The 12403-nt window shown below is 46.1% G+C and overlaps 1 protein-coding gene across 1 annotated transcript in view; it reads left to right on the forward strand.

The window, feature by feature from the left end:
- Positions 1-777: 777 nt before the first annotated feature.
- si:ch211-266k8.4 (TBC1 domain family member 10A) overlaps positions 778-12403 on the forward strand; it is a 75441-nt gene continuing 63815 nt past the window's right edge. Inside the window, exons 1-8 of the mRNA XM_064313533.1 lie at positions 778-1070; positions 1297-1384; positions 2577-2684; positions 3577-3769; positions 4876-5001; positions 6195-6318; positions 6658-6727; positions 8918-9032. Coding sequence (XP_064169603.1) covers positions 934-1070; positions 1297-1384; positions 2577-2684; positions 3577-3769; positions 4876-5001; positions 6195-6318; positions 6658-6727; positions 8918-9032 — 961 coding nt within the window. The 5' untranslated portion in view covers positions 778-933. The remainder of the gene's footprint in view (positions 1071-1296; positions 1385-2576; positions 2685-3576; positions 3770-4875; positions 5002-6194; positions 6319-6657; positions 6728-8917; positions 9033-12403) is intronic.

Consider the following 12403-nt stretch of genomic DNA (forward strand, 5'->3'; position numbering starts at 1 on the left):
GAAAAAAACGTCCTTGTTATCCTCCGTATGTAATTTTTTCAGTACTTTCGCGATTTTTTTCTGTGCCGGCAAATAAGTCCGAGGTTGCCCAGTGCTAGCTTTAGCTGCTACGGGGACGTGTATCTACCACTGCATAGAGATTAATGGAACTTGTCTTTACTTGAGATCGTAGAAGTGTCCCGTCGTGTGTATTTCAGGTTAATATGAAAAAGGCTGGTCCCTACTAGCATTTCTAGCGATCCGTTACATATTCACAGTTGTAACCCAAGTAGCAGGAAGCAAAATAGCCATTAAGAAGAAGCGACATTTGCACTACTTAATGTTCGCGATTATGGAATTAATTAGAATATCAATATAACTAAAATGTATATGTATTAAGTAAGATTTTTTTCCCATATTTCACAGTTATGTGTAATTTTTACAAGACTTGCATTTAAATAGGTAAGGTCCAGTCCGCTTGATTAAATATGAAATAAATGCGGTAGCATTTCAGATGGTCGATAATATGCCCTCTCACTCTCACGTTATTCCTCTCAGGTTTATTACCGGAATTTTACCGATAGTTACGGCAAAGGTTAAAGGTTATGGGTCAGATGTCATCACGAAGTGCATCCCACTCATTTAACTGTTTCTCCGTGGTACTGCACTTCCATGGTTCGGAGTGCATAGTCCCAAGCATTGCCTGGAGTGCGTATTCCGGAGCACGGTAGTGTGGAGCATGGAAGTTTGCGGTTTGGGACACAGCCTCCTGACTGCAATTCGTCATTGTGAATGTCACTCAGCGGTGACGTAGCGGATAGAAATGGCGTCAGATTTGAAAATTGAAACTAGCAGAGGTGGAGTTTGAAACGGTTGCTATAGCGTTTGCTGTGATTTTGCATGTAACACAATATCATTAGAATACTAGTTTAGGATATTACTATTGTGAAAAGAATGAGGAGAAGGAGCAGCAGTAGTAGCGGCAAGTGCACGTCAAGACGGCGTAATGACAGTTTGGGTTTTGACGAATTTGGTTTCGCCCTGAGTAAGAAAAAAGACCAAAAACTGCAACATCGAAGTCATGATTACAGGTAACGTTAGCCTTTCTAACTTTAATATGTGCACTGGTTTTTCTGCTAAGATTAAACATTCTAGGTTAAGTAGTAGCAGTAATTAAATCAGTACAACAAATGTCATCCTTTGTTTTGTAACGTCAATTCGCCTGTGAAGTGCGCCTTTTGTTTGTTTGTCTTTGTAGTTTAACAACAGCAGGGAGTTTTACTGTATTTAGTTACTAAACAAATTTGTTTCTGACAGCTACCCGCAACCAAACACCGTTAGGGTTAAGGAGTTGTGCGAACTTCTCAGCTACTGGAATGGATCCAGCTTCATTTGCAGAAACCAGGTAAAATATTCTGATCCACGTGTTATTGACGATTATTATGAGGGAACATTAGACAACGGGAATACGCCCTGCAGGTTAAAGGTGAGAGGTGCGCTCCTTTCTTCAGTGCTTTGATTTTTTACAGTCTCTGGCTTTGACACGTTTGCCATTTAGGAAGAGTGATTACGTCTAATTATTTGCTGAAAATAAAGCATTTGTGGAAAATAAAAATGGTTGTTCTTCCCCTGACTCCTGTGTGTGTTAGCATCTGTTCCAACCTTAATGTCCATTCTTGAAGGATAAAGAGCGGTTCTTTTGCTTTTAGACAGCCTTTTTGTGACAAAACGCTCACCACACATTGGTTAAGGCGGAGAGGGAGAGAACGATCACTCAGCTGGTAGTGTTCATGGGTAGAAGAAACATATGGGAGGACCTTTACTCTCCGACCCCTGGACTTCCACCGATGCACTTAACTGGGAGAGAAACATGCATGTGTCTGTTTGCAGCTTTTTAAACAGAGTTTACTTTAACATAACACAGATGTTATGATATGCGACTTTGTTTGAACCAAACTGTAGCAATAGGCCCTGTGATGGATTCTAGGGATTGCCAATGATAATGGGGTCATATCAGCTGAAAATGACTCAAAGTAAACCTACTGGTATTGGCCCAATGCTGAGATTTTGACCAACATTCGCACACCAGCCAGGGGGTGAATTTTTGCCCCCCCCCCCCCAGATGCTGTAAATGAAATGAAAGCTTCATTCTAAAAAAATTGCTTAATCAATCATGTGATTGTTAATCAGCAGCTTAACCAGCCTTTTAAAAATTAATTTCTTTGGGTTTGCCATTTTACCAGCCAAAGTCATAAACCAGGCTATACAGAGACTCACGCTCTTTGCTTAATAATAAAGTCAGCCAGGTGAAATATTTTGTTTGTGCAAATGCCTGAATGTGTGATATTTTGCTGTAATAAGTTGCTGTCTGTGCTAATCTACTTTTTGTATGAGTTTGGTTTCAGTTTGCATTTGTGCCGTAATGCATAAGGTATTGTCATCTGCCAACACGGGCGGACAATCATCAGACATCGGCGCACAGTTTCCACATCCATAATCGTTTCTACTTTATAATTCATTCAGCCGCGGCTCTGCAACTTTGCATTGGACGTTGGCCTGAAGCTAAGACTTCCATTTTGCGCATTTTTATCCCTCAGATTGAACGTTTCATCAGGATTGGCATCCCCCCTGCTCTCCGAGGGCAGGTGTGGAAGTGTCTCCTCAGCACGGATGCCCTCAGGGACACCAGCTCTTTCAGTTACCAGGTATACATTTTTATTCTTTACATTACCGGCATTTAGCAGACGCTCTCATCCAGACTTACACAACGTATACGTAGCATTTACATTGCACCCATTTATACAGCTGATTATACACTGAAGGCAATGCAGGTTAAGTACCTTGCTGAAGGGTACAACGGCAGTGTCCTACCTGGGAATCGAACCTGCGATCTTTAGGTTACAAGACTAGCTCCTTACGTATTATACTACATTCTACCGCCCACAATTCTTCACAATCACTGTATACTACAGCACGCAATCAGAAGAGGGGTGGAAAACTGACTGGAAAGGTGATTTAACTTGCCCAAGGCAGAATGGTTAGGGTTTGCTGAATTTGTATTGGTTTTGCTAAGGTGTTTTCCAGAAATAATGTCACAAAGATTGGTGAAACGGTGCGCAAATGGCTCAGAGCTAACCAATAAAGGGAAAGCAGAACTTGCATTTTAAAGGTGCTTACTTTAAAGACTATAATAACAGTGTATGCCAACTCTTGTGGAGAAAAAGACATCTGTAGCCAGAGGAAGGCTTCGGATGAAACGTGTCGCTTCTAGCACCGTCTTTGCTTTCGTTAAAATGCGTGCGTCTCCAGTGCCTGAAAGGCTGCAAAGCACAGTCCTGGAAGGCCACAGTGCCTACAGGTTTTTGTAATTTCCTTTTTAATCGGCTGGCCAATTTAGGCCTTAGAAACAGGGTGTGTGGCCAGTCAACAACCGAGGAAAGAATGAAACGTTTAAGCACAGAAACGCAAGGGAAACCAGCAGGCGCTGAGGGCCCTGCAGGATTTGAGTTCAAGGTCCATCCATGTTATCGGAGCTGTCGCACTCCGTTAAAGGGAAAGCGTCTCTGAAGCGACAGCCTCGCTCTCTCCGCTGCGCAGAAGTGCCTGAGGGAGATCCGGGGGCCCCTGGTCGACCTGGGGGTGAGCGAGTACAGCATCCTCTCGGCCATCGCCACCCTCAGCGAGACCGAGAACGAGATGGGCTGCGCCCCCTCGCCCCCCCAGCCCCCCGAGGCCTCGGTCTTCTCCTGCAGCGACGTGGCCATCTTCCGTCAGATAGCGCTGGACCTCCGTGAGTGCCCTCCGTCACTCGTCTGTTCTCCGCTTGCCGTTTTAAATATGCAAATCCGGGAAACTGTCACAGCTGTAGCGGAGGAACTCTAAACGTGATGAAATAAAGGCTGCTCAGGTTCATGAGGTAAAAAAATAAAATGCAGTTAAAGTAACTCCAAAAATAATTTGTATGGTGATAATATGTTTCTGGGGGGCTGTATATATGAACAGATTACAACATAAATATCAGTTTTTACGTCAAGCTGGAACTTCTTTCCTTGAGTGCAGCGGTATCAGGCTGAATGTCCCATTGGAAATAGTTCCCAGCAAAAATTAGATAAAAAATGTTCTTTAATAAATGTAATTATTTGAAGAATCAATGGGTAATATACTCATATGCAACCTCTGTTGTATGTGTGTGTGTGCACGTGTGTGTGTGTTACCCTCTGCCATACAGCCTCTCTCACATGGTATGGTAAACATGACATGATAAACGTGGCCTATGGAGAGCTCTCACTGGCATTACCTTTGGACCAAACTGGGTCACAGTTTCTCATTATGTAAAGCACTCTTTATTAATTATTTTATATGGCCAGTTTGCATTTTAGTTTGGAAATGGAAGGTATCGGTGCTTCTCACCATAGAAGTCATATTGCTTTGCAGTGTTCTTTTTTAGGTTCTTAAGTTTGTTTTTTTTATATGTATACATACATACATGCATACATACATAAAGAGAGTTGGCATGTATAGCTGTTCAGCTGTTTCATTCATAAGTTAGTTGACGGTATGTAAACAGTGATAAAATAGACTTGCCCCTGTTTGCAACCTTTACAAATGCTTCACCAGCTCAAAATTCAGACACTAATGCGTTTTTACTTGTAGGATAAAATGGCCGTAACTTTCGTATGACTGAAGCCACTGAAAGGTTTGCGCGTCCTGTGGGAAACGCGTGACCGGCTCCATTGATTTAGTTTTGAATCCTGGCTTTGTCCTACGCCGTTTAGCGCTTCATACCTATAACGCCTCGAGCCCCCGACAGGAAGTCAGTTTGCTTTTTCCCCGAGGTTGAGGGAAGTGCGTGTTGTGTTTTTTTTTTTTTTTGCTAATCGCGCGTTTTGTGTTCAGAGAGGTCGTTTCCCACCCACCGCTCCCTCATGGGCGACTCCGCGGAGGCCATCGAAGGCCAGGCCAAGCTCTTCAGAGTGCTGACCGCCTACGCCAGGTACAACCCGCTCATTGGCTACTGCCAAGGTGAGTCTGCCACTGCACACCTGCGTTACAACAAACAGGTCCACACGACTTAGTAATATTTCTTTCTTTCTTTCTTTCTTTGTGTACAATAAATTTTATTCGTACTCATTTTCTTCTATTTTTATTTATTTATTCATTTAAAATTTTTATTTTAATTTATTTTTAACAACAATGCAGACTATTCATGTGTTGAATGTTTTCGTGCTTTTGTTGTATAAATCCCACTTGTTTTCTGTTTGCTTTTTATACATTTCTCTTGAGCTGACCCTGGTTAAATATACTATAAGCAATAATATATGTGTGTGAATTTGTTTCCCTGTCAAATACAGATTAATGAATGTCTTGATGTTTGATGTTTGATAAAATGCTTGGTGAATGCCTGGACTTATGTTTCTAATCTCTGCCATTGTGATACATGTTTTATTGTAAAATTTCATTTTACTATTCACTATCTTAAACAACAGTGAGAATAGCGTGGATATTTTCTTTATGGTAAAAGGAATACTTTTAAGAACTGGATTTGTAATGGCTACTGGATGGCTCATCCAGTTAAGGCACTGTTCTGGTGTATGGATAGGGCCATATAGCCAGGTGAGGAATTCGGACCACCCCCGTGCTGACTGCTCGGTGATGCTCAGTTGGCTCTAGTGTCACTCAGGGATGGGAGTGTTTCAGTCTCCCGGGATTACTGGTCCGCTCGTTAGGCTGCAGGTGAAGCGTCTTCCTCTGACTCATGTCTGTGCGAGCCTGACTTGTGAATTGCCGCACGATAAGAATCGGTTGCTGACGTCACATGCTTCAGAGGAGAGCGCTTGCTTTGCTGTCCCCTCAAAAGATTGCGGAAGTTGTGTCAATGAGTGCTGGGAAAAATCTGTTTGGCAAATAGAGGGGAGGTCAAAATTGGAATGTATACATCTTCATTAAACAAACACTAGTAAAAATCATAAATGATTTGGCTGTGCATTTTTCAGTGTCAGTTGACGGTATGAAAACTATGTCTGGTTTTTGAATGGTGGTAATCAAGTTTACTTTTTTGCCACAGGGTGGCAGCAGCATACAGTTTACGCGCTCCTGGGCTGTTGCACCCAAATCACGAGTTCTAAATTAAAAATGCAAAATACTGTATAGCGGGACAGAGAAAATCTTGCAGGTAAGACATGTTGCTGTATTTGTCTCTCTTTTTGTTTGTCTAGGAATGTCCTACATCGCAGCAGTGCTTCTCATGAACCTGGCTGAGGAGGAGGCGTTCTGGGCTCTTGTGGCACTGTTAGAGAAACCTAAATACCTGTCAGGGCTGTTTGACCACTCACTGGACAAGTAAGGGCTCTCAGTCCAATTAAGTCTCTAGCAGGCTCCACTTGGACATGCTAATGCACTATAAGTTTTGTCTGTTTTTCAGGAACTGCTTTGACGGGGTGGAGATGGTTAAAGTGGGGGTGCTGAGTTACTATTATATTTAGTTGCTCATATTCCGCATATGGATGGCATGAGAAATGTTTCCCGGGAAAGCAGAAGGTTCTGTTTTCCATCGAAGGTCTCCGAGACATTTGCTGAAAATCGTGAAATGGAACAGCGTGCTTCTTTTTTTTTTTTTGCATTTCCCAAAGGCGGAGGGGGTGTGGCCTGCCTAATCCTGCCGTCTTTTCTCATTGGTAGGATCCAGCACCAGGCGAGGGTCTTCCACCAGCTCCTGAAGCACAGAAAACCCCAGCTCTCCCAGCACATAGTGAGCGATGTCCTCTTTCACAGCAGCACTGGCTCAAAGGGCACGGGTGCCAGACACCTTCGCCCCTCTGCGTCCGCACAGTTGCGGCGGCTCAGATTGGGCTCCTGCAGCCTCGTGGGTCCTACCAGGTTTTTAATCGGCTTTGGTCAGTGGATGTTTGCGTCACTAGGGCGAATTTTGGCAGGGAGAGCCGAAGTTTCCTCAGACGCGTCTTTGCGTGAGTGCCTGGATTTGGCGAAGCTTCCGTCTGTGGTCCCTGAGCCGGTGAAAATGGGTCAAACCCAGTTGCGTAACGGCAGCGCGGTGGCGCGGCGCGGCGTCGCGCGGGATTTGGAATCGGAGCAGGTCGCCCCGAGTAGCGGCGCTGAGTCGGCTTGAGTCGTTGCCGGCACACGATCATGATTTGTCGGGAGTGACCGGCGATTGGTTCGTTAGCGATGGACACGCAGAGCACGCCGGCGAGCTTCCCTCCGATCGGAGTGCCAGCCTGGTCAGCCTCAGTGCTGTAAGGCTGTGGGCTAGTAACCTGAGGCTAGAATTTTCCGGTTTTATGAGGACATTTGAATGCAAGTGCTCCATGCCGTCCATTTGCATGGACAGACACCGGGCCCGGGTCTGAACAGCTGCCTAACAGCCCAGACCTGCTCAGCACATGTGAAATCCTTCTTGAGCTGGTAAAGTGAAAAAAGCTCCTGCGTTTCCCCTCGAACTTGAGACGTGTGCAAACTAGATGGAGGCTCTGTCTGAGTCTGGGCGAAATTGAGTCTCTTTTCAAATGGAATGTTTCTACTGGAGGGTCAAGTTTGTCACGGTGCTCAATTTCTGGCCCAGGTCTTAGGAATCCGTGATTGAGAATGATTCTCAATTGTCTAGTTTCAGAAAGCAGTCATGCATTAAATGTTTTTTTTTTTTTTTTGCCAATTCCCAACCTCAGGACGCTTTGTGATTTTACACATTACACACCGTCCTTTTACACCGTTCAAAGTGCCCTGGCACGATTGAGATTAAACCTTTGAAGAGTAGGCTTTTTGGAATGTTTTTTTTTTTTTCCAAAATGCACTTAGTGTTCTAGAACCCCATGCCTTTCAGTTACCAGTAGTGACTGTGACATCAGCATTAGAACGTTCAGTTAAGAACATTCTAATCGCAGGTTTGTGATCTCGCACCTTAAAAGGGTTTGGTTGAGTGCCTTAATCATCGAGCCCCCTGGCCTCCCATCTCGTTCGGGCGCTCGCGGACAAAGGTGCGCGCGATTGGCCGCGGAGAACGCGAGAACGGGAGCCGGCAAACAATGGTGTGGGAAACACTTGAGAGGTCGCTTTTGCCCGGAACAGATGGCCAAGAGACGCACTTCGTTTGGCTGTTAAAGAGCACCAATGCGATCCCGAGTGAGAGCGAGCGATCTTTGCTCCGAGGTAATTTTTTTTTTTGCAAGGATCGCAGATCCTGGACAAGAAAAAAAAAAAGATGTTACATATTCATTGTGATTTTATCTGATGTATGCTTAAGTGGTGTCTACCCATTCTGCTTTAAAGATTTGAAGGCTGTCCGCTTTGCAATTAGTAGTGGATGGGCAGAATGTCCCAGCATGCACCGGGGCCTCACTCTGTTCTCCCTTTGGATTGGCTCATCTGCAGCCCTCTCAGCCAGTCTCCTCTAACAGGAGGAGCAGGAGCCCTGTGGGTCCACTCAGCCGGTCCTCCTCTAACAGGAGGAGCAGGAGCCCTGTGGGTCCACTCTGAGGCCCAGCCAGCCGGTGATTCCAGCGTCACGTCTGAAGGACAGAGATCAGCAGTATTGGGGTGTTACTGTCCTAACACAGGGCAGAATTACTGCAGACATGAGGATACTGTGGCTCTGACACAGCAAATAACAGCGATCTCTTTACCCTTCTCTTTCTCTTTACCCTTCTCTCTTTCTCTCTCTCTCTGTCCCTGTTTTCTGCCTCTGTCTTCTGTCCCTATCTCTCCCCCATCCCGATCTCTCGGTCTCTCTCTTTTTCTCTGTGAATGTACACAAGAACAAAATGAAGTGCCTCATTAGCTAGACCATGAAGTATAGTACACAGCTGTTACACCACGCTACTGTGCTGTGTAGTAAAAAGATGTGCTCTCTCTCTCTCTCTCTTTCTCTCTGCCTCTCCCTCTTCTCTGTCTCTCTCTCTCTTCGTCCCCCCCCCCCCTCTCTCAGGAGGATTTGGGGGTGTCGTCGCTGCACTTTGTGATGCCCTGGTTCCTGACGCTCTTCACCTCCCTGCCCTGCTGGGACTCGGTGCTGGCCGTGTGGGACCTCATCATGCTGCAGGGTGAGACCCGTACCCCCCCCCCCCCACCCCCCCTTAACCCTCAGCGCCCTGTATTCCCCCGGCCCAATCGCATGCCTCGCTCCGGCGAGAACACCGCCGTCTCAAAACGTAAGAAGCGCATGAACTCACCGGTCTGTCCGGAAACGCAGAGGCAGTCGGGAGCTGGGATTAGCCTCCGCGCACGTGTTTTCAGACGGGCCGGCCCGTTTTGATCGACGTACAGCCGTTAATTGGCGATTAGGGAGGCGGAACCCTCGCGGGTGTTTTTCCTCTTGCTTGGAGACGGGTTAATCTGTTTGACGTGTGTCCCATCAATCAAACATTAAACTCCGCTTTTATTAGCGTCCGCCGGCGGTGTTCGCTAACGGTCGATGCGAACGGTCGATGGCCGACCCTGGAAACGTCCGGCCTTGGCCTTGGCCCTTGTGACAGCGCTCGCGTCCCCGTTCGCGTTTGTTGGGGGGGGGGGGGCGTTCTGCAAGTCTTGGATCGGCCGAGAGGCATACCTGGATAATCTGAGGGAACGACGCTGGGCGTCGAGCAGCCAATTTGAAGGCCTCTGGGATTTGGAGCGCGAATCGAACGAAGCGGCGGTTGAAAGCGCGGTCGAGCGGCCCGGCCGGGGCACATCTGGTCCCCGCCGCGGAGGCGCCGGCTGCAGCCGGGCTGGGAGCGAGGCGGCACATCTGCATTCGGATGTGGAACAGAAATCGACTGATTACGTAACTTGTGTGAAACTATCCCGTGACATTTTAATGAAAACACATGAATTGAAAGGCTTTTTAGTGTTGCCCCTAGGATTCTTCTTCTGCAGCGGTGGATGGGTTCTCAGGTTTGTGGTCAAACTCAATGTTACACACACACACACACACATACACACACACACATGTGCATGCACGCACACGCATGTTCAGCTGATTCGTGCCTCAACTGGTTCACCGATGTTTGTGCCAGCATCTCCTTCACGTGTACCATACCCGTCTTCCTCCACTCGTACGCGTTTACCGCTCGCTATGGATGAGTTGGTGTTGCGAACAACACCGCAGGAGACCCCCATAAAGCCTTCTGAAACGGCTAACGACCGAAGACATCGCACATTACGAGTTGACTTGGTAAATGGTAAATGGACTGCATTTATATCGCTTTTATCCAAAGCGCTTTACAATTGATGCCTCTCATTCGCCAGAGCAGTTAGGGGTTAGGGGTTAGGTGTCTTGCTCAAGGACACTTCGACATGCCCAGGGCGGGGTTTGAACCGGCAACCCTCCGACTGCCAGACAATCGGTCTTACCTCCTGAGCGATGTCGCCCCTAAAAAGTGAAACTATCCTGAATAAGTGTCACCATTCACACAAGTGTCATGTCTGAATATGAACAATATGGCAAAAATGTATGTTCTGCTGATAATAGTGTCAAGGAAAAAAATGTTTTACAAGTCACCGCTTTTACTTGTGTTTCAACAAACTTATTCTGAGCCAATGGGTCCATTTGCGTGTAAGAACAGCATTTAAAATATAGAGGATTGGCTTGGATGAATTGGAACTTTTAAGCATGTTTCTTCTATGGAAATATGGTGCCTCCATTTCGGTTTGTGAGTGAATTTTGTGAAATAATGCAGCTCCTAACACATTTATTATGGGTTTAATCACCCTACCCCTGATACACTGAACACTAAAGCCTCAAACCTGTATTGTTCCTTAAAGGCCTACAATCCCAATCTCTCTTTTGTACGAACCATAGCACTTGACATTATGTTGTCGATGTGCTGCTATCTGCCAGTATCAGTTGTGACACTGCTGATTCGCCATTGGCTCTATTCCTTGCCTAAACCTTTATGTTTGCACTTTTGTATATGGCTGTGGATAAGAGCATCTGCTAAATGTCTAAATATAACTGTGAAGATCAGAGCAGCCCCGATAACGCCTGAAGAAACAGGGCATCGTGGGTAATCCCTTCCTGCTGAGAGTCTCTTATTCACATCATGGCACAGTGTTGCAGACTAACTTTCAGATCTAGAATGTTAGTGCCATAGGGACTGTTTACCCTTGGCTCACTTCCAATGGAGCCTCCCTTTTTTTTAAAAAAAGCTTGCTGGTGGCTTGGACCAAAGGCTCTTTCACAAAACGTTAAACCAACACAGAGTTACTCTTAGCGGCTAGTCCTGTCGCATGTCAAACAGCAGGTCATTCCAATGGACTCATGTCCTTTTGCCCAATCGGTCACTTCTTCACTGAGCGGTCTGTCAGAGTGACAGCTCTCTTTTGTGGGCTGTGTATCTTCTGGAGACAGTCACAGGCAACAAACGCCATTATGAGCATCATATTTTAAAAAATGATGTATGTGAATTTTACCGTTTATATTACATTTTCAAAAGCTAAATGGAAATATGTTTTTTTTTAGGTAAATTTAGCAAAAAGCTTGCAAGGTAACAAAGCTGAGTAAAAGTTTAGGAATATGATCTCGGAGAGAAAATTTGAATGTATGTTTTAATTTTCCTTCTTAAGCAAATGAGGTAATTTCAATTTATTTATAACTTTATATCCACCTGTAATTAGATTTTTTTTCTCAGACTCCTCTCCCTTAAATTTGAATCATTGTTATTATAGCTTTATTAGTTTTATTTCAAGGCTTACGATACCCCTCCCCCCACCCCCAAAAGCTTGTTTGTTCAGGAGAGAGAGAGCTGTAGAAAAATAGGGCGATTAACTAACTTCAACTTGGTAGCTGTTCTAGAACGTTCACTCAAAAGTGAGAGACCTTCTGCTGGAGATTGGTCCTAAAAGTGTACGATCACTTCAATTTCTGTCGCCTCGCCTTCTGTTCTGTGAGGGAAACGATGGCCCCGTCAGCCGAATGCGTCTGTGAGGCCTCGGCGCCCCCTTTAGGCCCACCCCGGGGGCGGCTCGTCGCAGAGAAACCCCCACTGCGGAGCCAGCGCCCCCCTGCCTTAGAGACCCAGGCAGTCTGGAGCTTTAGGCTACATTTAAGCGTAGCGTACATATGCTAGGATGCTACATTTAAAGCTGGTGGACTGGTTCATTCCCAGCTGGGTTGTTGAGGGCACCTGCAAGCGCTCCTCCCCAACTCATTTATCGCTTTTAATAACGACGAAATGTGAGGATTAGCTAATGGTAAGCGCTTGCACCCGAGAGGGCGGTTCTGATTGGTCGGTGCTTTGGGCGAATGGTGCTCCGCAAAGCTCCCGTTTCTGTGCCACTGAGCTTGGTGTGAAGCGGCGATTAATGGTGACCCCAGATTTCGGCGCTCTCCGCCTTTCGACCCCTCCCGCTCTGACGCGCGTTCGTCCCCCATCGCCGCTGTTAACAGGTCACCGGGGTCCTTTCCCCTCTGGAATAGGAGGCCTTCACAAAC

This window comes from Anguilla rostrata, chromosome 16 (genome assembly GCF_018555375.3).
Source record: "Anguilla rostrata isolate EN2019 chromosome 16, ASM1855537v3, whole genome shotgun sequence".
Classification (NCBI taxonomy): Eukaryota; Metazoa; Chordata; class Actinopteri; order Anguilliformes; family Anguillidae; genus Anguilla; species Anguilla rostrata.